This window comes from Phragmites australis, chromosome 22 (assembly GCF_958298935.1).
Source record: "Phragmites australis chromosome 22, lpPhrAust1.1, whole genome shotgun sequence".
Classification (NCBI taxonomy): Eukaryota; Viridiplantae; Streptophyta; class Magnoliopsida; order Poales; family Poaceae; genus Phragmites; species Phragmites australis.
Window position 1 is genome coordinate 77,573 of NC_084942.1, and position 19,910 is coordinate 97,482.

Consider the following 19,910-nt stretch of genomic DNA (forward strand, 5'->3'; position numbering starts at 1 on the left):
TTGTCCTGGGGATCTACGGTCATGATAACGATGGTTGTCCTCACGGTGTTCCTCACGGCGGTTGTCTATCACTCTCCGTAGATCGTGCCTATCATGAGGAATACGGTTCCTCAGGTCTTCCTAATTCCTACGCCTATGAATGGGGCAGTTACATTTTTGCCCGCGGGGTTACGCTTGGGCTCGACCACCTGAACTTCCCATCTGTGATCCCTCGACTCGGGAATGTCCACGTCTGTGGCGTCTTGAACCGGTGCCTTTCCGACTGGGGTGCCTAGAGTTGCTAGAGTTTTTTACTCGAGCAGTTTGGATCTGAGTCGCATCGAGTAGAGTCTTCACCTGGTTGACTATTGGGGTTAAAGGATTCACCGAATCCATTGGCGGAGGTAGCGCCTAACCAGGAGGTGTTTTCACCGCAAGTCGTTGTCGAAGATCCGGGTTCACCGAAACCTTCGCAACCCGTCGATGATGAGTAGTATCAAGGGCATGCAAGGCATCAGCTGTAGATGTCCCTGGTGGTAATTCGATGCTTGTACCATGGGCAGTGGCTGCCGCTGCTAGATCCTGAGGTATTCCCACACCATTATTTACTGTGGCGTTTGGATCTACCGCCATCAGGTCATCGAGTGGGGCACCAGCTCCTCTGGCCATGAACACAAATCGATCTGTTCGACTGCTCTGGCTGTTGATGGAGTTGTCATCGCCACTCTCCTGATCTTCTCCATCGCTATCTGTGTCCATGCACTGGAGAATGTTACGCTCCTTGGGATCCCAATCGAGATGTCCCACATTGTGGTATGTATCCAATGGGCTATACTCGAGAATACCGGTGTCGATCAGTCCACCTAAATTGTCCCAGTGGTAAACCATAGTTCCGAAGAAGATCTCAGATCCCAGTGGCGATGAGTAGATGACTGGTACTGACTCGAAGTTGTCATAGAAACTGGCATCAGAAAATCCAGTGCGGATGTGTTGTCGAGACAATGTCGATCCTGAAAAAGAGATGAAGGCCCCTAGCTGGTGCGCCAACTGTCCAATATTAGTTGCCCACGATATGTCCGTAATTGACTAGGGTACCTTCGAGATCAGGGATCAAGCATGAAATGTGAAAAACGATGTAGACAGGTTCGGGCCTCCGACTGGAGTAATACCCTACGTCAGCATCAAAATTGTATGATGTAGCCCCCGACTCTCTACTTGATAAATGGATCGAGTGGAGAGCAGAGCATAAGCATAAAAAATGTGCGATGTAGCCCCCAGTTCTCTGGTCGATGTGATAACCAAGATAAAGGAAGGAGCGTAGGCATCGATACATTATTCTCGAACACATGCTCGAGAGTGCTAGCCCCTGAATATATGGCTGTAACTTTACCACGGTCATCGAGTGAACTTGAACAGGTAGGTGAGCATTAAAAACCCACTCTGGCTTGTGCACGTTTTCACCACAACTCTTGATTTGACGCGCCATAACTACTACGCACCCCTCTTTGCCATAGAGATTAGACGGGTCGTAAACACCCGCTGATGCCTCGTCTTCTGTCAACTGCGACCGAGGCGGCCTCGTTATCCCGTCCGATATCATCGGATCTTGTCGGCTCTGTTCACACAGTGCGACCCGCCCCCGCCGCTATAAATAGAGGGGACTCAAGCCGTTTGTCTTTCACTCCGTCTTCTTCCTTTTTTCCAACGCATTGTTCGGTAGAACTCGTGGAGCTTAAAGCCATGACCTCCACTCCACCGTTGTCTCCCAAGCCAAGCCTAGAAATTGAAGGAGTAGAAACCCTCTCCCCAAGGCCTCTCGCCATGGTTCCACTCAGTTTCATCATCATTTCTTCCGATGTGAAGGAATCAAGTGAGAGGTCTAGGAAGGGAACAATGTCTGCCGGGTGTCATTGGCCCTTTACCCACAACCTCCAACGTTTCCTCACCACCGACATCGTGGAACGAGCGGCACAGGCTGCGTAGGAGGAAAACGAAGGCGAGAGTGATCTTGACAAGATCATTGACCAAGTCGCCGACGAGGTCTTTGGCAATGAAGTCCCCCGAGTTGCCGGTGGCAAAGAAAGCACGGTCATCTTCTCCGTCCACAACCGCCAGATCGCCTCTGCGTCTACGAAGGGTCCCTCGGGCTCACCGGCGCCAGTCAGCAGCTCTAGCAGGGTCTTTGCATCAGCCACTTTTCTAGCCCCTGCGCTGGCCGGCGTCCAATTTCCGGGGTGACCAGCTGCCACCCCAGGGAAGAATATAAAAAGATTCCTTGACTCGACCAAGGGCAAGTAGGGGTCCACGTGATTTTGAACTCATGGAAGTGGTGGATGTCCACTATTTGCAAGAGCTAGGCGGATCCTTTCTGTCAAATTTGCGTTAGCCATGCAGAGCAGAAGGAAAATGCAATAGGATAGTTATTCTAAGTGAATGTAATCAACTTACCTGTAACTTACCTTTCCTATGAATAAAACTGTCGGTGTTGGTCGATGTTCCACGAGTGCTGGAGTATCTCACCGTTTGTACTAGATAGCTGCACTCATCTAGGTTGAGTGACTTCAACTACTACGTAGGGTCCTTCCCACTTAGGTGATAACTTATGGCATCTGGCCTGTTTTTGCACCTTTAGTAGGACAAGATCCCCAACAACAAGTTTCTTGGGCTGGATTTTCTGACTATGGTATCTACGCAACGCTTACTGATACTTAGCCGCTCGGATGGATGCTCGATCATGGTGCTCCTCAAGTAGATTTATGTCGTCCGCTCGCAACTGCTCCTACCCCGCCTCCGAGTAACCTTCCACTCTAGGTGATCCAAACTGCAATTCAGTCGGGAGCACTGCTTCTGCTCCATAGACTAAAAAGAATAGAGTTTCACCGGTGGCCATGTTAGTCGAAGTACAAATGACCCATAGTATTGAGGGAAGCTCTTTCACCCAGCGTTTCGAGTAAGCCTTTAGCCTGTCAAAAACTCGAGTTTTGATACCCTCGAGATAGGCTTATACGGAGTCATCCAAGTCGGTTCGCGTTCGAGTAGTGCAACATTCGTGTCTGTGGGTTCTGCCTCGCTGACTGGACCAGACTACTAGTCAAGTTGGGCAACATCCATTCACTGAACTGTCAGGAAAGATGGTTTGATGAGTTTCTCGACAAAGACTCCTATGGGTACCAGAGCTTGAGAAGAAGCAAGTCTAGCACGTTCATCTGCACTAGAGTTATAACTCTTCCTGATGTGCGTTACTTCTAGCCCTTCGATCTTCTGCTCGAGTTTTTGCACCTCGAGTAAGTAGGCCGTCATGTTGTCGTCCGAGCATTGGTACTCCTTTTGAACTTGGTTCATGACTAGTTGTAAGTCCCCTTTCATGAGAAGTCACTTGATTCCAAGTGATGCAGCTATGCAGAGCCTGTTTACGAGTCCTTCATATTCTGCAACATTGTTGGAAGCTTTAAAATCTAATTGAACAACGTACCTGAGTTCATCGCCCGTTGGAGATTTGAGCACAATGCCAACCCCCGAGCCCTGAAGCGTGAGCGATCCATCGTAGAAGAGTGTCCAGTGGTCCTCGACCATGCTTGGCCTTGTTTCTTCAATGCTTATCCATTCAACGATGAATTCTGCTAGCATTCCCGACTTCAATCTTGTGCGTGGTGCATATCCTATGTTGAACTCATTGAGCTTGACCGCCCATTGTGCGATTCATCCAGTAGCCTCCCTAAATCGATTTGACATTCGCGCAGTTTGAGCATACTGACATCAAAAAAACAATTACAACTATAATAAATCATCGTATGACATCCTTCAGTGGATACGTCGTCACGACGGTGACCTTGTGCGGTTGGAAGTAGTGTCGTAGTTTTTGGGAAGACGTCAAGACTGCGTATAGCAACTTCTGCACTTGAGGGTATCGTAGCTTAGCATCGTGTAGGACTTCACTCACGCAGTAAACATGTTTTTGGACCTTGGCCTTTTTCTCGGGGCATTCCCGCTCGATCACCAGGACCATACTTACTACTTGCGGGGTAGCTGCAATGTACAAAAAGAGCTCTTCTTTTTTGTTAGGCGGTGTAAGAATTAATGGAGACAATAAATACCTTTTTAAGTCCTGAATGGCGTGCTCCGCTTCTTCCGTCCACTCGAACCGGTCATGTTTCTTTAGCAGCTTGAAGAAAGGCATCCCTCGCTCGCCCATCCTGGAGATGAATTGACTAAGAGCTACAATGCATCCTCTTAGTTTTTAAGCCTCTTTCAGTGTTCAAGGTGACTGCATCTGGTCAAGAGCCTTGATTTTGCCTGGGTTGGCCTCAATGTCCCGACTTGACACCAAGAAGCCGAGAAGCTTGCTGGACGGAACACCAAATATGCACTTTTTTGGGTTAAGCATCATACGATACTTCCTGAGGTTGTCGAAAGTCTCCTTGAGATCGTCAACCAATGAATCTCCGGTTCTCGATTTGACTACAATATCATCGATATAAGCTTCCACATTGCGCCCAATCTGGGGCTGCATACAGTTTTGAATACACCGTTGATAAGTAGCACCAGCGTTCTTTAAACCGAAAGGCATCTTTATATAGCAAAATACCCCAAAAGGGGTAGTAAAGGCAGTTTTTTCCTCATCCTCTATTCCCATGCTAATTTGGTGATACCTCGAATAGGCATCTAGAAAACATAACAACGCACTACCCGTCGTAGAGTCGACAATCTGGTCGATGCGTGAAAGAGGAAAAGTGTCTTTGGGATGGGCTTTGTTGACGTCGGTGAAGTCGATGCACATTCTCCATCTGCCATCAACTTTCTTGACGAGGACGGGATTCGCGAGCCATGCAGGACGACGAACCTATCGAATAAAGCCCACTTTTAGGAGTTTGTCGACCTCCTCCTGGATGGCTTGCTTCCTATCCTGCGCAAATCTTCACCGCTTCTGCACCACAGGTTTGGCATCGGGTTTAACAGCTAGTCGATGCTCGATCACTTCCCTAGGGACTCCAGGCATATCGGACGACTACCATGCAAACACGTCTTGGTTTGCTCGGAGGATAGTGATGAGCTCGAGTTCCTATTTGGAGTTGAGGTTAGCCACAACCTTGACCGTCTTGGCTGGTTTAGACGGATCGAGGGGCACTGCCTTGACGTCACCATCAGTTCTCTTGTCACTGGCACCGCTGTTGGTGTTATCCTTGGAGACATCGTTAGATTCAGAAGTGCCAACAAGACTTACAAGCCTAGAGTCCTTGACTACAACGGCGGCTTGATGCTTTTGGCGCTTGGAATTCGCGCCCCTAGAAGTGATTGCTACTCGACTGAAGTGTTCGACCATATCCAAGCTCTGCTTATCGCATTTGATGCTGCACGTTGATCTCCCTTGATCGTTATGACCCTTTAGGACCAACGCCCTGCGAGCTGTGGGGCCTAGAACCGCTAGGATTATTCGCTCAAGCAACTTGGATCTGAGCCGCATCGAGTAGGGTCCTGACCTGATTGACCATGGGAGTCAAGGGATTCGCCAGGTCCAGCTCCAAAAGAGATCTTAGAATCAGATGGGCTCCCTGGACATTAGCATATGGGGTGCTGAAAACATCACTACCGAGGCTTAGCCACGGTTGAGCCGAAGATGCCTCATGATGACTACCTTGGGGGAGTCCATCCCTAGATCTTGGTATCGATGCTGGTGGAGGTGTGCCCATCGGAAGTCATCGCTGAAGACTAGGAGGCACCTAACCTCCTGTGGTCCATTGATAGAGAGTTGTGTCAGGGGCATGTAAGGCTCCAACTGCAGATGCTTCTGATGGTATATCTCCGGCAAGTCGATGCCATGACTAGCGGCTATTGCTACTGGATCTTCAGGATTTTTTGGGCCATTATTTACCACGGCATTTGGATCTACCGCCATTGGGTCTGCATGTAGGATCTCAACTCCTCTGGCCATGAACACGAATCGATCTGTCCAGATGCTTTGGCTATTGACAGAGTCGTCACCGTCACCCTCATTGTTGTCAATGTCCATGCACTGGAGAACATTAGGCTCTTTGGGATCCCACTCGAGATGTCCCACCTCGCGGTATGCGTCCAATGGCCTGGACTCGGTAATACCAGTGTGGATCAATTCACATTGATGGTCCCAGCGGAAAATCATGGTTCCGAATGTGATCTCTGATTTGGCTGGGGGCGATTCGAGAGCGATCGTTGTTGACCCGAAGTGGTCGTAGAAGCCGACGTCGGAGAATCCGGTGCGGATGTGCACTCGAGACATAGTCGATCTTGAAAAAACAGAAGCCCCCTACCTGGCACGCCAACTGTCGAGGGTTAGTTCCTGACAATATGTTCGTAAATGCCGGTGTTACCTTCATGAATCAAAGATCGAGCATGAAGTGAGGCACACACGATGTATACAGGTTCGGCCCCCTAATTGGAGTAATACCCTACGTCCTGTGTGGATGATTATGTATATGAATTCATCCGAGTACAAGCAATATGTCTAGACCTATTACAGGGAGTAGATCGGATCTAGGCTATGCTAAGCTATGGATGAAGACGTTGAGTATCTCCTATGCTCAGGTCCTGATGCTTGCGTCTGGTTGCTTTGCGCCCAAAAAAAAACCCCTTGTGGGGTTTAAGTCTCCACCTTATATAGAGGTGATGTACCGGCTCCTATCCAGCCGTAGTTGATAGGAAGTCCTGTTTTTTGATGTTCAAGTAGATAGACGTTCAAGTAGATAGATCTACCCTGGATACTAGTCTTCTCGACTTGGGTAACCAATTGAGACCTTCCTAGTATTCGTCTCCTGGATCTCCAGGAGTATCAGGTACCGCGGATTTGGTTCTGTAATATCTAAAGTTATTGAACATACACAAGGTATACTCTGTCTATGTATAATATACTCCTTATATATATATACCTTATAATTAGATATTTGACACATCTTATACTGGAACACATTTCTACCTTATTTTTGAGGATTAGTATCAAGCGCTGATGCACTCATGCTCCTTATATCTTGCTGGAGTCAAAGATGGACCGTCTTGAATACTCTCAGCTAAGGAGAAGCCGTGGTACCACTACTTTTTATTTTATTCCCGTAACTAATTCTACATGTTCCTAACGTTATCTACTTGAATCCTGTCAGGATCAAACGGTATACGGAATACATCACTTGTGTGAGTTCACCGGGAAAATGAAACGTGGCCAGAATGCCAATGTTTGTCAGGCAAGTCGCATAGCCTATGTTTTTTTTTCCTTTACGGCATGTTTATTATATAATTTGTGACCAGTCCCACCTGAACTGTTGTGTATTCTACCTTAGATACTCATTCTGAATAGGTGTTTTGAATTTCAGGTTTCATCATCCATTCCTGTAGCTATCTGATCTTCCTCAGAGCGAATTGTTAGGGTAAAAGAGTCAGACCTTTTCCAGTTTTGCCATAGTTTGAACTTTGAATACTCATTTGCTGACTATGTTCTCTTCCCTCTTACCTCAGGCTACTTCTTTGTCTCGTCCTGCTGCTCGTTTAGCTCTGGAACCAATCTCACATGTAGCTGAATCTCCTAGAGCCGAGACATCCCAGGTTTCACCTGCAGTTGAATCGCCTAGAGCAGAGGCATTGCAGGTTTGCTTTGGTTGGAGTCTTTATTTGGCTGATTGTATTCAATGATTTTAATCTGTTGTGCTTGACATTTGTATTGCAGGAGCTCCGGGGTGTTGTCACTTGTCAGCCGAACATCTTCTACAAGGAGAGCATCATCTGATGCCAGCACATGTCACCTCGTCCTCGACTGAAGCTATCATGAGCACACGTGACCCAAGCTCGAGCCGATTTGGTGGGCTCAGACTATCTGGACTTTCAAGTTAAAGATGGTGGCACTGTCGGTGCCACGAGGTCTCAAACGGGGGCAACATCTACCATATATTTTTCTTGTAGTTAGGTTGTGCTACGGATGAGTCTCCTTTTGTCCAAGAGCCTCTCAATTTTCTAGAAAGGGGTGTCTCTGTATCTATCATCTATGGCGTCGTCTTGGCAACATGATAAGATTTTCTTATGTTTTCTTGTCATGACCGATGAATCACAACAGAAGTGGGAGCGCAGAGTACGAGCTTGGACGGCTAGGGGTGTATCTGTACGTACTTGCGGCCTACCTGGGGATGTATGTATGGTTGAACAATCTCTTTCTCGTTGTCTTGACAAGTTGAGATGGCGATGTTGATACTGTATCAAGAACATACAATACATGTAACAAGGTTTGGCACCTCATGAAGCCTAAGGTATTGGATAGTGAGGTAGGGAGATATCAGATCGAATACGGACGGATAGTATTAAACAATATTAAATACGAATATAATCATCTCATATTTAAATAGTGTCGGATACTAATGTCGAATTCATCCCGTTTGCACCCTTAGTACATCTGTCTCTGCACGTGCACATTCTTTTGGCCGCATCTACTCCACGGCACTGTCCGCCGCGCCGCCTCCAGAAAACCCTCCCCGGGCCGACGCCACCGCCGCCCTCCCAGGTTCCTATCCAACCTCCCTTCTCTCTCTCTCTTTCTCTCCCTCTCAGCTTGACTGAGCTCGTTTGATTGGATTGGATTCGACTGTTCTTGGCAGCTCGGAGGCAGGTGCAAGCTTTCCTGGAAGCCGCGCGCGCCGGCGACCTCGATTCCCTCAAGAGTACGTGCCAATTTCGACCTCTCTCCTATTCCTATTCGTTCCCGTTTCGGTTTCATCGTCGACTCAGCTTGCGCACCATCCCAAAATAAAGGGGACCATAAGCGAGCATCAAGTCTAGGGTTTACCTGCAAAGAGCCGCCATGGAGCCATCGCCGCCGCCGGAAAGAGCATCTTGGAGGACTTGTTTGTGCGATCTGCAGGTAAGCAAACACGACATCCACATCTGGTAGATGATCCCTTTTGATCTTGATTCTTCTGCTATCTTATCTTGGACAAATAATTTTCAATAGCGGCGGGGACTTGTTTGCAGGGGTGGATTGATGTCATCCGATTCCCGGGGCTGATTGATCTTGTCTGTTCCCTGGGCCTGCCGGTGCTGATTCACTTGGTCCTTTGCCCGCCGCCGCCGCCGCCTGCAGCACCTGGTTCCAACTCCCCCATGGGCACCAGGCGTCGTGGCCAGGCCATCTACGAGGCGCTCATTACTCCACCACTGGGGCTGATTGACCTCGTCCGTTGCTCACCGCTGCCTGTGGCTAGGCCTCCACCGCCGTCGCGTGCGGCAGTTGGCAATGTGGATGACAATGAACGGCAGCCACCGCCCACGGTAGGTTCCAGCCAACCCCTCGTGTGGATTTTAAGAGGCCAACCCCTCGTGGAGATATTTGCCGTGTATGCCAACTTCCCTTTCGTTGGCACCATCTTTGTCTGTGATGGGCGTTGGGGCAAGAGCACTTACTGGCGCGAGGACTGGGCCGGAGCATATAGGGATTTTGTTTCAGCAAGAAAAAAATGGCTATCAAACCATAGCAGAGGACATGCTGCCCACTCTGAATTCAAGGTATGCTGATCGTGCCATCTAGCTAGAATTCATCATCCCCGGCCTTGTGAATCGTGTGGATCCAATTCATCATATGATGCTCTCGCATATATGCATGCAGGATAAGCTGGCTCTCACCGGACCAAATCGTTTCATATCCGCCGATGGTGGCTTTCTCATTGAAGTTGTTATCCCCGCGACAAAGAAGAGACACCGTGAAATTTGTAAACTATTATGGAATTGGGACGATTTGAGCATGTATAACAAACCCAAGACCTGCACCATCATAACCAGCAGGGGCTGCGTATATGTCACCTGTGCGGTGCTGAGTGACGCCGTGGAGGCCACTGTGAAAGTCATGCTGCGCCTACCCTGGGAGTGCGCCAAAGTCCATGGTCACATCAGTGCGCGCATCAACACATTTAGCATTGAAAGCACACTATTTAGCAAAGACGTCGACAAGGCGGTGGATGTCTCCATCTCCAGTTACACGCTTGATTCTCTGCCACAGGGACATTCTGACCTTGAATTTTACCCCCCTGTAAGTCTTCCGTTGGCGCGATCTGTTCTTGCGGTGCCAATTGGAGCATGCCTTGAGGTTAAGGGGGAGCTGGTATTCAACGGATCTCATGTCATATCTGTCAACCATTCTATCCCGATCCAAGGTGAGAGTGTCAAGAGCGAATGGGTCCAGGACAACTACTGCTTTACTACTGTACGCATGGAGATCAGGTCGCCATTCTAGTGTACGATGGTGAGCAGGCCCCTATCAGGTTTTTCTGAAGATGGGGTCATCAAACATTTGAGAGCTTCTATGGCAATGCATCTGTTGTGATGGTTTTATCTCTACCTGCTTAACTCTGTTAGTGGGTGGTGCCCACTGTATATTCTGATTTAGGTTATTTAACTTTGTTAGTTCGTTTGTATTTTGTTATGAAATTTTAGTTAGTGATTCCAGCTACCGCCGACTGCTCTGGAGTTAGTTTCACCAATTCCGCTACGATTCTATATATATATGTTTCTAATCTAGTTAGCATATGCTTAAGATTTTATGCACAAACAAATGAGCAACTTGCATATCACTCACAAAACGGTGCGCGCAGTAACAGCTTGTCGGTACTCTGAATAATTGAAGGCACAGCACGCTCGTGAAAGATCTCAAGATTACAATTGCTACGGATATACAGCAACAGCAGTCAGTGTAAATCAGTAACTTACTGATCTTTTTGCACACGAAATTCCGGAGCAGTAGCAGCAGCAACGAACGAAGGCAATAGAGGAATGTCCCGTACAAGCCAGAATGCCAGATCATTGGTTGGCATAGATTTGTTTTGTTGGGGTGGGGTGGCCAGCGCTGGCGCTGCCACGGATGGAGCGGAGACAGTCGAGCCACTGCTCCTTGGGGACGCTGACCCGTGCACAACGGCGGCGCGGCGCTGGTGCTTGTTCTCTAATCTGAACGCCCATGTTACCGCCTCACTCGTCGACGAGCTTCCTTATCTGTTGAAGCCAGGTTATGCTCAATCAAGTCTACATACTTTCCTTAATTTCCTCATGGTGTGTCTCACTGCATGACTAGGCTGAGCTGAGAGCAAGTGTCTTTGAGGCCATAGAAGAGGAGGATCGTGTGGTAGAGAATTACGATGCTTGCTTTCTCAATTTGTCCTTCTCCCTTCTTATATGAGCATTCTTTTTCTTGCCCCCCTCTGGGTTTGAGTCACAACCTCTGCTATTGTGGCCAGGTTTGTTGCAAATTTTACACGTAATAATTGTACCAACTTTTGTCATTTTTGTAGCTTTAGGTTTCTCCCTAGCCTCCCTCCTCCTCTCTTTTCTGGGCCTCCCCGACATTGTAACATATCCTGGTGGTGCAGGTTTTGGGTGCCCAGATTCAGGCCATTTCTTTTCTCCTTCAACTGGCTACAAACAAAACTCATATGTTATCTTATAATCCTGAATGGTGTAGCACTTGTCAATGAAGTCATCTAAGCTCTGTGAGGACATATAGATAGCACTAATAGTATGACAACAAGGGAGCCTACAGAGCTGCTAATATCTACATGGGGATGTCTTTTCATACAGGTTCACAGTGTATCTCCTCTTATCATCATCTTTGACCTCAAAACCATCTTTTTCATTCCATAGAACATGACAAAGAGTTGACCTGTTAATGTTGATCTTCAACTTCTTGAAGATGTTAGGGCATATTTTCCTTTGCCACTTGTTAGTTTTTTCCCTGTTTTGTTGGATCCTTACCATGATTTTACACCTAATTGCCTCAAGCATTGAAATAATTGGAAAGAACCTGGCCTCAATGATGGAGTTGTTGAAAGACTCACACATGTTGTTATCAACTGAGTCACAGTTCGAGCCCAACTTGAACCAGGCTCTACTCCAGTGGATTGGTTCAGTGTTCATCATATCCTTAGCACCATCAGGAGTTATTTGAGCTAGTTTTGCTTTGCAATTGTTGAATAGGATTCTACAAGAGGCCTTTGCACATCTCTAGAACCTCTTCTGAAGTTTCTGGTCTATGTATTTTTTCTTCCAATTGGCATAGATTTGTCTGGCACACATTCTATGTTCTACTCTTCGAAGATATTTGCTGATGGCACCGAGCAACCCCTGCAACCATTAAATTGGCTCAAAAAATACAAGTGCATGCAACATCAAAATGCGAGGAAATAAAATGAGTTTTCAAGTAAGTACCTTTTGCTGATCTGATATGAAAACCCAACCTTCACCATCTGCACTGACGCCTAGATCCTTAATCAACAATCCAATGAACCATTCCCATGAAAGTGTTGCCTCCTTCTCCACAACTGCCCAGGCTATAGGGTACATTTGATTATTTACATCTCTACCTATAGCACACAATAGCTCTCCATTACATGCTCCCTTGAAGAAGCATCCGTCCAGCCCAACCACCCTTCTACAACCAGCTAGGAACCCCATTTTGCAAGCATCAAAGCACACATAAAACCTTTGAAACACATGTTTGACTATGACTTCAGGGTTCAAAGCAACTGCAATTGTGCTACCAGGGTTGCTTCTAAGTAATTCAGCTTGGTAATCAAACACCTTTGTGTACTCATCTTTAGTTTTATCTAGCACTTTCTGCAGCACAATGGATTTAGCTCTCTTGCACTTGGATAGAGTCACATCAGCCTTCATCTCCCTAAGAACAGTTTGTTGGATGTTCTGAAGCTTCCAGGTAGGATTGGCCTTTATCAACTCCCCGTACCTTTCATCAATTACATTTGCAGTCACAAGTTTGTTATCCCTCCTACGTGGGCAGTTCTGCTCATCAACAAGTGTGATAACCTGAAACCATTCACATTGGCTACGTCTCCCACCATAAATCAGTTAGGGACATCCTGCCCATGAACATTTAGCCTTGATGCACTTTCATCTTTCGGAAATATCAAGTGTCTATGGGTGGTCAATCCATACTTAATTAGAGATTTCTTCATTTGTTTCTTGCCTCTAAAGGTCATGCCAACTAAGAAGTGTGGAATAGTAGCTTTGGAGTCATACCTCAGCCAATTGCTTTTCCTCCTAACCACATAATTATTGTTTTCATCGCTTGCTTCATCATAAGAGTACTCCTCACTAGAGTCAAAGTACAGAGTGTCATACCCATCTTCTAAATCTTCAACCATGTTCCCTTGTGCAGTTTCAATCAAAGCAGCCACCATCGTAGAATTGCCCATATCTACCTTCTTGCCCTTCAGCTTTTGCTTGTAAATCTTGGCAAACAATTTGAGCTCTTTGGCTTCCTCATCATCTGCAGATGAATTGTCACTATTGGGCTGATAATCACTATCACTGTCCTCAGTCTGGTAGGGTTCAGAGTATTCAGGTTGAGAAGTCTTCTTACGCTTCTGTTTAGGTGTGTGTACCCCATCAGCAGCAACAGCCATGTCACTCACATAAGGCAAGGGCACTTCCACATAAATGTTAGCCACTCCTTCTGTTATGCAATCGCTCATGACACAACATACCTTGTCGTCTATTAATAATTGAAGGCATGAAGACAAATCTTTCCCAGGAAACAACCAATGCAGCTGCATTTCATCTGTAACTATCACATGATCACCAAGGCGCCCTTTGATCTCAGGCAAAGAAACCTTGTCTCGTTCCACATAGGACATTGCACTAATTCCGCCTAAGCACTGACCATCTGTACCAATATTCATGAACTCGTACCAATATTCATGAACTCATCATTGTAATGAAATCGGACTGGAAGCGAACCTAAATTTTCCATTGCAGCACAAAGATCCTACATGGTAAAGTGTAACTTTCAGTTTACTCGTACAAAAAATCTGTATGCAAAAACAAGTTGAATCATAATCCTATTTGACAATGTGTAATATTCAGTTTCCTTATACACACGAAGCATCAGGTATTCAAATTATGTATACTTTCACATTTTAACAAAGGTTCAATCATAATCCAATTTTGTCGCCATGAGTTACTAAAAAAAATTAGATTCCACAGAAATTGTGCTCCTGTAGTATGACTAAAAAGAGTACATTCTTAATTTCCATCACTATAGGAGCACATGTTTACTTATATATAAAATCTGCATGCAAAATTTCAGATGTCATGGAACAAGAGCACCTTGCGATTGGATTAAACCCCAACCAAGCCGCACTACTTCTTCCAAATCGAACTAAAACACATGTGCAGTACTCGAGCCAAGATCATGGATAGAAAGTAAATTTTGATGCATCTACAATCCCTAACTGAAATCCGCCAAAATCGCAAACCTAAACCTCAACGAGGAATAATACAAGGTCAAAGGAGACTAAGTGGTGTGAGAACTCACCTTTGCCTTGTCAACTCCGATCGGCCAATCCTTTGCGGATCGCAGGATCACCTCCCTATCGCCGCCATGGTCGCCGTGACAACGGAGGAGTCAAGGATGAACAGAGTTCATGCAAACGATACATTCGTAGGATCAGTTCACGTCATTATAGGTTAGAGTCCAGCGTGGCGTCTGATATAAGGATGAACAGAGTTCATGCAAACGATACATTCGTAGGATCGGTCCACGTCATTATAGGTTAGAGTCCAGCGTGGCGTCTGATATGGCCAAAACCGCCCATCAATTAGGCTATGCAAGCAAAACCGGTATGTAAAACTGAATTAAGGGGTTAATTGGCTGTCCATAAAAAGATGTAGATGTTAAATACCCGGTTTAGAAGATTGGGGGGTTATGCAAATGTCCGCGCATAGTTCTAGGGGTTATCCGGACTTTTTTCCTATCATAATCATTTCTTGAGTTAATTAGCATCGACAAAACATGTCTGCACTAGTGTAGATATATATAGTGACTGATGTTCTTGGTGTTCTTGGTGCTGCCATACGTACTTATCTAGCAAGCTTGAAATCTTCTTGAGAGTGGCCTCAGAGCAACTCTAAAAGCCTCGCTATCGTTCACGCCATCAGAGTGAGTAACCAAAATGAGCAAAAAATGCTCTCCAACAGTCTCGCCATTGTCCACGCCATTTTTGCGAGCGCACTATCCCAGTCCTCCCACACGTCAAGTCTGGCGTGTCTCTCCCCCACGTCATCCTCCAATTGCCGCTCGCTCCCGCCACTATCCGGCCTCCGCAGCTCTGCCCCGAGCCCCCAACGCCACCGGCCTCCGCAGCTCCCCTCCGGCCTGCATGCAAGAGCATGGCAGTGCCACTACAACACCACCCCAAGCCCCAAATCCCACACAGCCGAGCCCGATTTCGCCCAACCGAGCCTCAAATCGCGAAGAGGAAGGTCGCCCAGGGTTGTCCCCACCGTTTCCCACACGAATCCTCCATTTCCCCTGCTGAATTGAGCTTTTGCGCGTCATCTTCCCCAACTCCGGCGGTTTCCACTCAATCGCCTGGTCTCCAAGCAGAGTAGCCACCTCTCTCTCTTTCTCTCAGAAACCAATCTGATGCCGCCGTCACCCATCACGTGCCGCACGTCTGCGGCGCGGCACCCACTGCTGCTCCACGGTGCTGGGGCGGTGTCTTATTTTCCTGTGTTGTCTGCACATGATTGTGATTCCTTTGACATTTTAATTTTTTGATTGCTAGCTTGAAGTTGCAAGCTAGAGAGATGGAATTGCATACTGTATGAGGGCAAGGCTACCTGGTTTCTTGTGTCAATTCTTGCGCAAGCAAGCTTCTGTGTGCACAAATTTGGTTGAATTGGATTGGGTATGGTTAGTTAAAAAATTTTAATAAAATACAGGAGAGTGTAATATGGATAGTCTATTAGAGTAGGAAAAGATATAGAAGAAGAATCTTTTTAGATAGCCTTTCATATGGAGATATAAAGAGTGTAATTTGACTAGTCTGTTAAAGATGCTCTCACAAGATGTAGGACATCATCATTAAGGAAGAGATATCTGTTACAAGATATTTGAGATGTCGGTATTCCGATGCCGCTTCCCGCAGTGCATCAGCTTTCCTCTCTGGCCAGTTGAAGTGCTTCAAGATGGCGGTCTCGTCAGACTGCAAAGTTGTAAATTATTTGAGCACAAGTTACATCAGTAATAATAACAAGCGTGGACGGATATATAGAGAAGGAAAGGTGATTACCAGAGTTGAAAGTTGCTGATCCAGCCAATCCACGAAGGTGACTACTTGTTCTACACAATGCCGTGACCATGAATGAATGATTTTGGTAGTTGGTAGAAACATGTACTACTTACTAGCTAGCTAGCTAGTAGTATCTTGTGAATCATCAATCAATTGGAATTCTTTGCACGATCGAGCTCAGCTGTCCCATCAGGCTTCCTGCCTGCCTGCCCTCAGCTCTACCACAACACACCAGTTAGCGATCGAGTACTCTCTCCACTTCACAATTCATAATTCAGTGAACACAGCCTGCTATTGTCACCTCATATATATAGGCAACACTTACAGAAAGATATTAACGAAAGAACCAAGGGCAAACAGGATCACAACCAAGTAATTCATCCTTGAAACAAGAATCAGGACTCGCAGAAGATGATTCATTAATTTACCTGCAAAAATGTAAGATGGGCACAAAGAGGCACCTGGATTATATTTTGTAGAATGCAAGCAAGTGACAAGCAGCTCAGCTCTAAATTAAGGAAATTAGTGGGGGGACAGAATACTGGAGAAGTGCCTGCTGCTACTTATAGCTGCCAACAAACAACAACGCTGTTGGAGACGGTGGGAAAGTAGGCACGACAATTGGATCAAACAACAACACTCCTTCCCTTGACATCACTGATGGCTCAACCATATATCAACCCAACCGAAGCTTAAACAATTCAGAGCAGTTTTTGAGGAAGAAAAATGCAGAGCAGTTTCCAGGAGGCAAATCCCCCCTTGGTCGAGTTTTCAACCAATAATGCGCTAACTACTGTTCTGGATCAAAAGAAATTTTATATGATGCTTTCATTTCATGTCCTACCAATGCACGGGTTGGTCTTTGTTTGTTCAAAAACTAGCTAGTAGTACAGCTAACCTGAGTAGTTTGTGGTTGCTGTTGGACATGACGCGTTCAAGACTGATCACCTAAACTTTCAGATGGTTCAACTGAAAACGCACTCGACTGAACATTTGTGGCGTCTTAGGTTTTCCTATCAAACAAACTGCTAGCTGCAGGGAAGAACATAATATGCATGTACCAGCACACTTTGATCTGATGTCATGAAACTGCTAGTGCTTTTCTGGGACCATGTTATGCTAACAACTGAATTAAAAATATCTAATTTGAGTAGCAGCTCACACCTTATCAGCTTCAGACGTCTGTTCATAAATTGATAACTAACTAAACTCCAAATTTCAACACTACAAGTTTGAGTGTAGTGATAACCTATTAGCAGAGCAGAACCGCACAATGTTTGAGTTTCATTTTGTTCAGCTCACTCACCCATAAAACGGTTTTACCTACAACTAGATCGATGAGAGGCAAAGCAGTACTTGCATTACAACTAGTAGCAGCTACATCTACTCTACTGAGTGACCAGTCATAGCGAGTGCATCGATCAGGACAATCCTAGCTACTTAGTTCCAAGTTCCGACCACTACTAATTGGGGTACCATACAAATCGCCCTAATCATCAATCAACATACTTCATGCATCTACAAGCATGATCAAGCTAAGGCCTGATTCCCTAGCTAGCTAGCTCTCTACATCACCTACATTGCAATCTCTCCCCAAATTCTGGAGCTGCTCCCGCATGTTTTCAAACCATTCCTTCGATGTGTACACAAAATGCCAGCATCCAGACCACAGCTGCCCATGGCCAGCGGGACCGTGACATTGGCCTCCAACCATTGCCCGTGTTGGCCGCTCCTGGGATGACCGACCCAAACTCTGACGATTCGGAAGAGCCTGACCCACTCGCATTCAGCACTGGTGATCCCGATTCAGAACCAGATGCAGTAGTAACAGGGCTACCGGATAATGATGATGATGGAGTAGTAGAAGCGGGCGCAGGATTGTATCCAACAGTAGAGCTGCAAAGATGGAACATTAGTTTCACATTCGAATGCATCATTGCCAGAAACACATGCAAGAGGTCCATGTTATAATTTTCACCTTGATGACGATGATGAGGATGCAAAGACACAGCTCCCTGAGCCTGCAAAGAAGAGATAGACATAAGATCGTTCAGAACAATAAAGCAAGGCCTCTAGGCTTGTAGCTGATCAAGCTGGAAGCAAGAAAAGAGGAAGTTCTTACTTGGATTAGCACTGACAAGCATTGCCGTCCCCCCAAAGTCACAGCTGGAAGGTGCAGGATTCCTCTGGTAATAACTGTTGAAAGCGTATGACGCATGGGCCTGGAGGGTATTTGGATAGTAGCAGCTCCCCGATGGCTGAATCGCTGAACAATCTGCTCCTCCAATGCCGCATGCGTAGTCCAGCGCATTCTGGAGTGCAGCTTCAGTTGAGCCAGCAGCCTTGACCACGCACCAGACTTGCTGCCCTGACACAGCTGGCGCTGTGATTGGAGCAGGAGGCGCCATCGGGTTTGATGCTGCTGGGTTGGTCAATGGTGCTGATGGAGGGAAAGTCGAAGGTGTGGTGACCGCAGGATTGGTGACTGGCACAGTTGGTGAGGAGGAGGTTGAAGGTGTTGGCAGTGGATATATGACTGGAACTGGAACCGGCATGGTGGAAGAAGGGGGATTGGTTGAGGGGGCTGTGATGGGTGTGGGCAGAGGGTTCAAGGAAGGGATTGTGATGGTAGGGTTCGTGGAAGGCACGGTGATAATTGTTGGTGTTGGGTTCGTAGAGGGGACTGTTGTGATCGGGTTGGTCACCTGAACAGGATTCAAGTCATCATGGACACTATGTTTACCTGCACAACGATTGTACTTCGGTTCAGTTCAGTTCAGTGAGCCAAGTATCACTCATGAACACCAAGCCAAGGTTAACTAACTCTTGTGTCCAGCTGTATATCATGATAGAGAAAAAGCTCAACTCAGATATAGCTAGCACTCATTGGCCAACTGAATATGCAAAGATTAATAACTGTAGTGACGAAAATTGAGGAAGAGATGGATGGGGGTTTAATTAAAGTCAGACAGTGTACATGTAACACCATAAGGGTACCATCGACAATTCCTCTCAAAAACCGATCATTCCAGGATCTGGAGCCACCCTGCTAGCCAAGCACCTTCACTGTTAACTCCAACTCCATGACAGATCTGCTCCACCATGAATTTCTGGAGGAGAGCTGGAAAACCTGGAGTGGAGCTATGCCAAGCAGGCCCTAAGGGTAGCTAGCGGCATGTCCCCCATTTCCAAACAAGAAATTTTTGTGAAAACAAAATAGGGAATAATTAATCTCCCTAGCTAAAGCTCACTCAAAGGCCTGCAGCTGTAACTAGTACTACCAGCACCAAACAAGAAAGTAGTAACCTCGGACTAGTTAAGATTTGCAGAGAAATTGGAGAAAATTAGCCTAGATTTATTTGGAGTTTGGACGCTGTACAGTAAGACTAGACAATAGACATTGGTGACCAAATTAAGATGGGGTCTTCAATTAAGTGGCTGCAGGCAATGCTCTACTTAATAATAAGCTAGCTAATCCAACTCCATTCCAGATAGGGAAGGGAGCACGCAAATATTGATCGATTGAATCCAGGAAGAAAGAAAGAAGCAAAGACGAGCGAGTGGGGGTACCTGCAGCCTCTGCGAGGGGGAAGGGGATGATGACGAGGATGTGCAGGAGGAAGAGCAGCACCCTCGTCGTCGTCCTGGCCATGCTCCGTCCCAGCCCCAGCAAGCAAAGGCTCCTCCTCGTCGCCTGCTTCCTTGTGTGTTCTCCAACCAACCAACAAGCTAGAGCAAGAAATGGGTCTGCGGCTGCGGGAGGGAGTGGGGTGTGTCAGCGAGTGCGTGCTTTTTGCGGAAAAGCCAAGGGAGGTAGCCGCCGAAAGCGCAACAGGAGACCACGGCACA

General features: G+C 46.6%; 3 protein-coding genes across 5 annotated transcripts; 1 reads left to right on the forward strand and 2 right to left on the reverse strand.

Annotated features, from left to right (window-relative positions):
* Positions 1–8,314: 8,314 nt before the first annotated feature.
* On the forward strand, positions 8,315–10,425 carry LOC133904408 (uncharacterized). The gene is made up of 5 exons (XM_062345910.1): positions 8,315–8,491; positions 8,586–8,648; positions 8,740–8,848; positions 8,959–9,489; positions 9,590–10,425. Exons 3-5 carry the CDS (start codon positions 8,789–8,791, stop codon positions 10,211–10,213), a joined length of 1,215 nt encoding a protein of 404 aa, XP_062201894.1. The 5' UTR covers positions 8,315–8,491; positions 8,586–8,648; positions 8,740–8,788; the 3' UTR covers positions 10,214–10,425.
* Positions 10,426–10,876: 451 nt separating this feature from the next.
* LOC133905320 (uncharacterized) lies at positions 10,877–13,622 on the reverse strand. Its single transcript, XM_062347084.1, has 3 exons — positions 13,006–13,622; positions 12,178–12,817; positions 10,877–12,093 (listed from the first exon to the last, which is right to left on the reverse strand). Exons 1-3 carry the CDS (start codon positions 13,620–13,622, stop codon positions 11,974–11,976), a joined length of 1,377 nt encoding a protein of 458 aa, XP_062203068.1. The 3' UTR covers positions 10,877–11,973.
* A 2,130-nt stretch (positions 13,623–15,752) lies between these two features.
* Positions 15,753–19,897, reverse strand: LOC133904409 (flocculation protein FLO11-like). 3 transcript variants are annotated; one of them, XM_062345914.1, is made up of 6 exons: positions 19,632–19,897; positions 18,184–18,804; positions 18,040–18,082; positions 16,523–17,957; positions 16,062–16,279; positions 15,753–15,974 (listed from the first exon to the last, which is right to left on the reverse strand). In XM_062345914.1, the coding sequence occupies exons 1-4, from the start codon at positions 19,711–19,713 to the stop codon at positions 17,684–17,686; spliced, it is 1,020 nt and encodes a 339-aa protein (XP_062201898.1). In that variant the 5' UTR covers positions 19,714–19,897; the 3' UTR covers positions 15,753–15,974; positions 16,062–16,279; positions 16,523–17,683. The 3 variants fall into 3 exon arrangements, with proteins under 3 accessions (XP_062201898.1, XP_062201897.1, XP_062201896.1); XM_062345913.1 differs by having other exon boundaries at positions 16,490–17,957; XM_062345912.1 differs by having other exon boundaries at positions 16,062–16,319; positions 16,490–17,957.
* Between the last annotated feature and the right edge of the window lie 13 nt (positions 19,898–19,910).

What these genes read in the sequence shown, in the direction of transcription:
- LOC133904408 (XM_062345910.1), top strand. Translation starts at nt 8,789, where the DNA reads ATGGAGCCATCGCCGCCGCCGGAAAGAGCATCTTGGAGGACTTGTTTG. An exon ending in CTTGTTTGTGCGATCTGCAG is followed by an intron (nt 8,849 to 8,958) that starts GTAAGCAAACAC and finishes ACTTGTTTGCAG; the next exon opens with GGGTGGATTGATGTCATCCG. An exon ending in CTGCCCACTCTGAATTCAAG is followed by an intron (nt 9,490 to 9,589) that starts GTATGCTGATCG and finishes ATATGCATGCAG; the next exon opens with GATAAGCTGGCTCTCACCGG.
- LOC133905320 (XM_062347084.1), bottom strand. Translation starts at nt 13,622, where the DNA reads ATGTCCTATGTGGAACGAGACAAGGTTTCTTTGCCTGAGATCAAAGGG. An exon ending in AGGAAAAGCAATTGGCTGAG is followed by an intron (nt 12,818 to 13,005) that starts GTATGACTCCAA and finishes TTATGGTGGGAG; the next exon opens with ACGTAGCCAATGTGAATGGT. An exon ending in TCATATCAGATCAGCAAAAG is followed by an intron (nt 12,094 to 12,177) that starts GTACTTACTTGA and finishes TAATGGTTGCAG; the next exon opens with GGGTTGCTCGGTGCCATCAG.
- LOC133904409 (XM_062345914.1), bottom strand. Translation starts at nt 19,713, where the DNA reads ATGGCCAGGACGACGACGAGGGTGCTGCTCTTCCTCCTGCACATCCTC. An exon ending in GCTTGTCAGTGCTAATCCAA is followed by an intron (nt 18,083 to 18,183) that starts GTAAGAACTTCC and finishes TCTTCTTTGCAG; the next exon opens with GCTCAGGGAGCTGTGTCTTT. An exon ending in TCCTCATCATCGTCATCAAG is followed by an intron (nt 17,958 to 18,039) that starts GTGAAAATTATA and finishes CCATCTTTGCAG; the next exon opens with CTCTACTGTTGGATACAATC.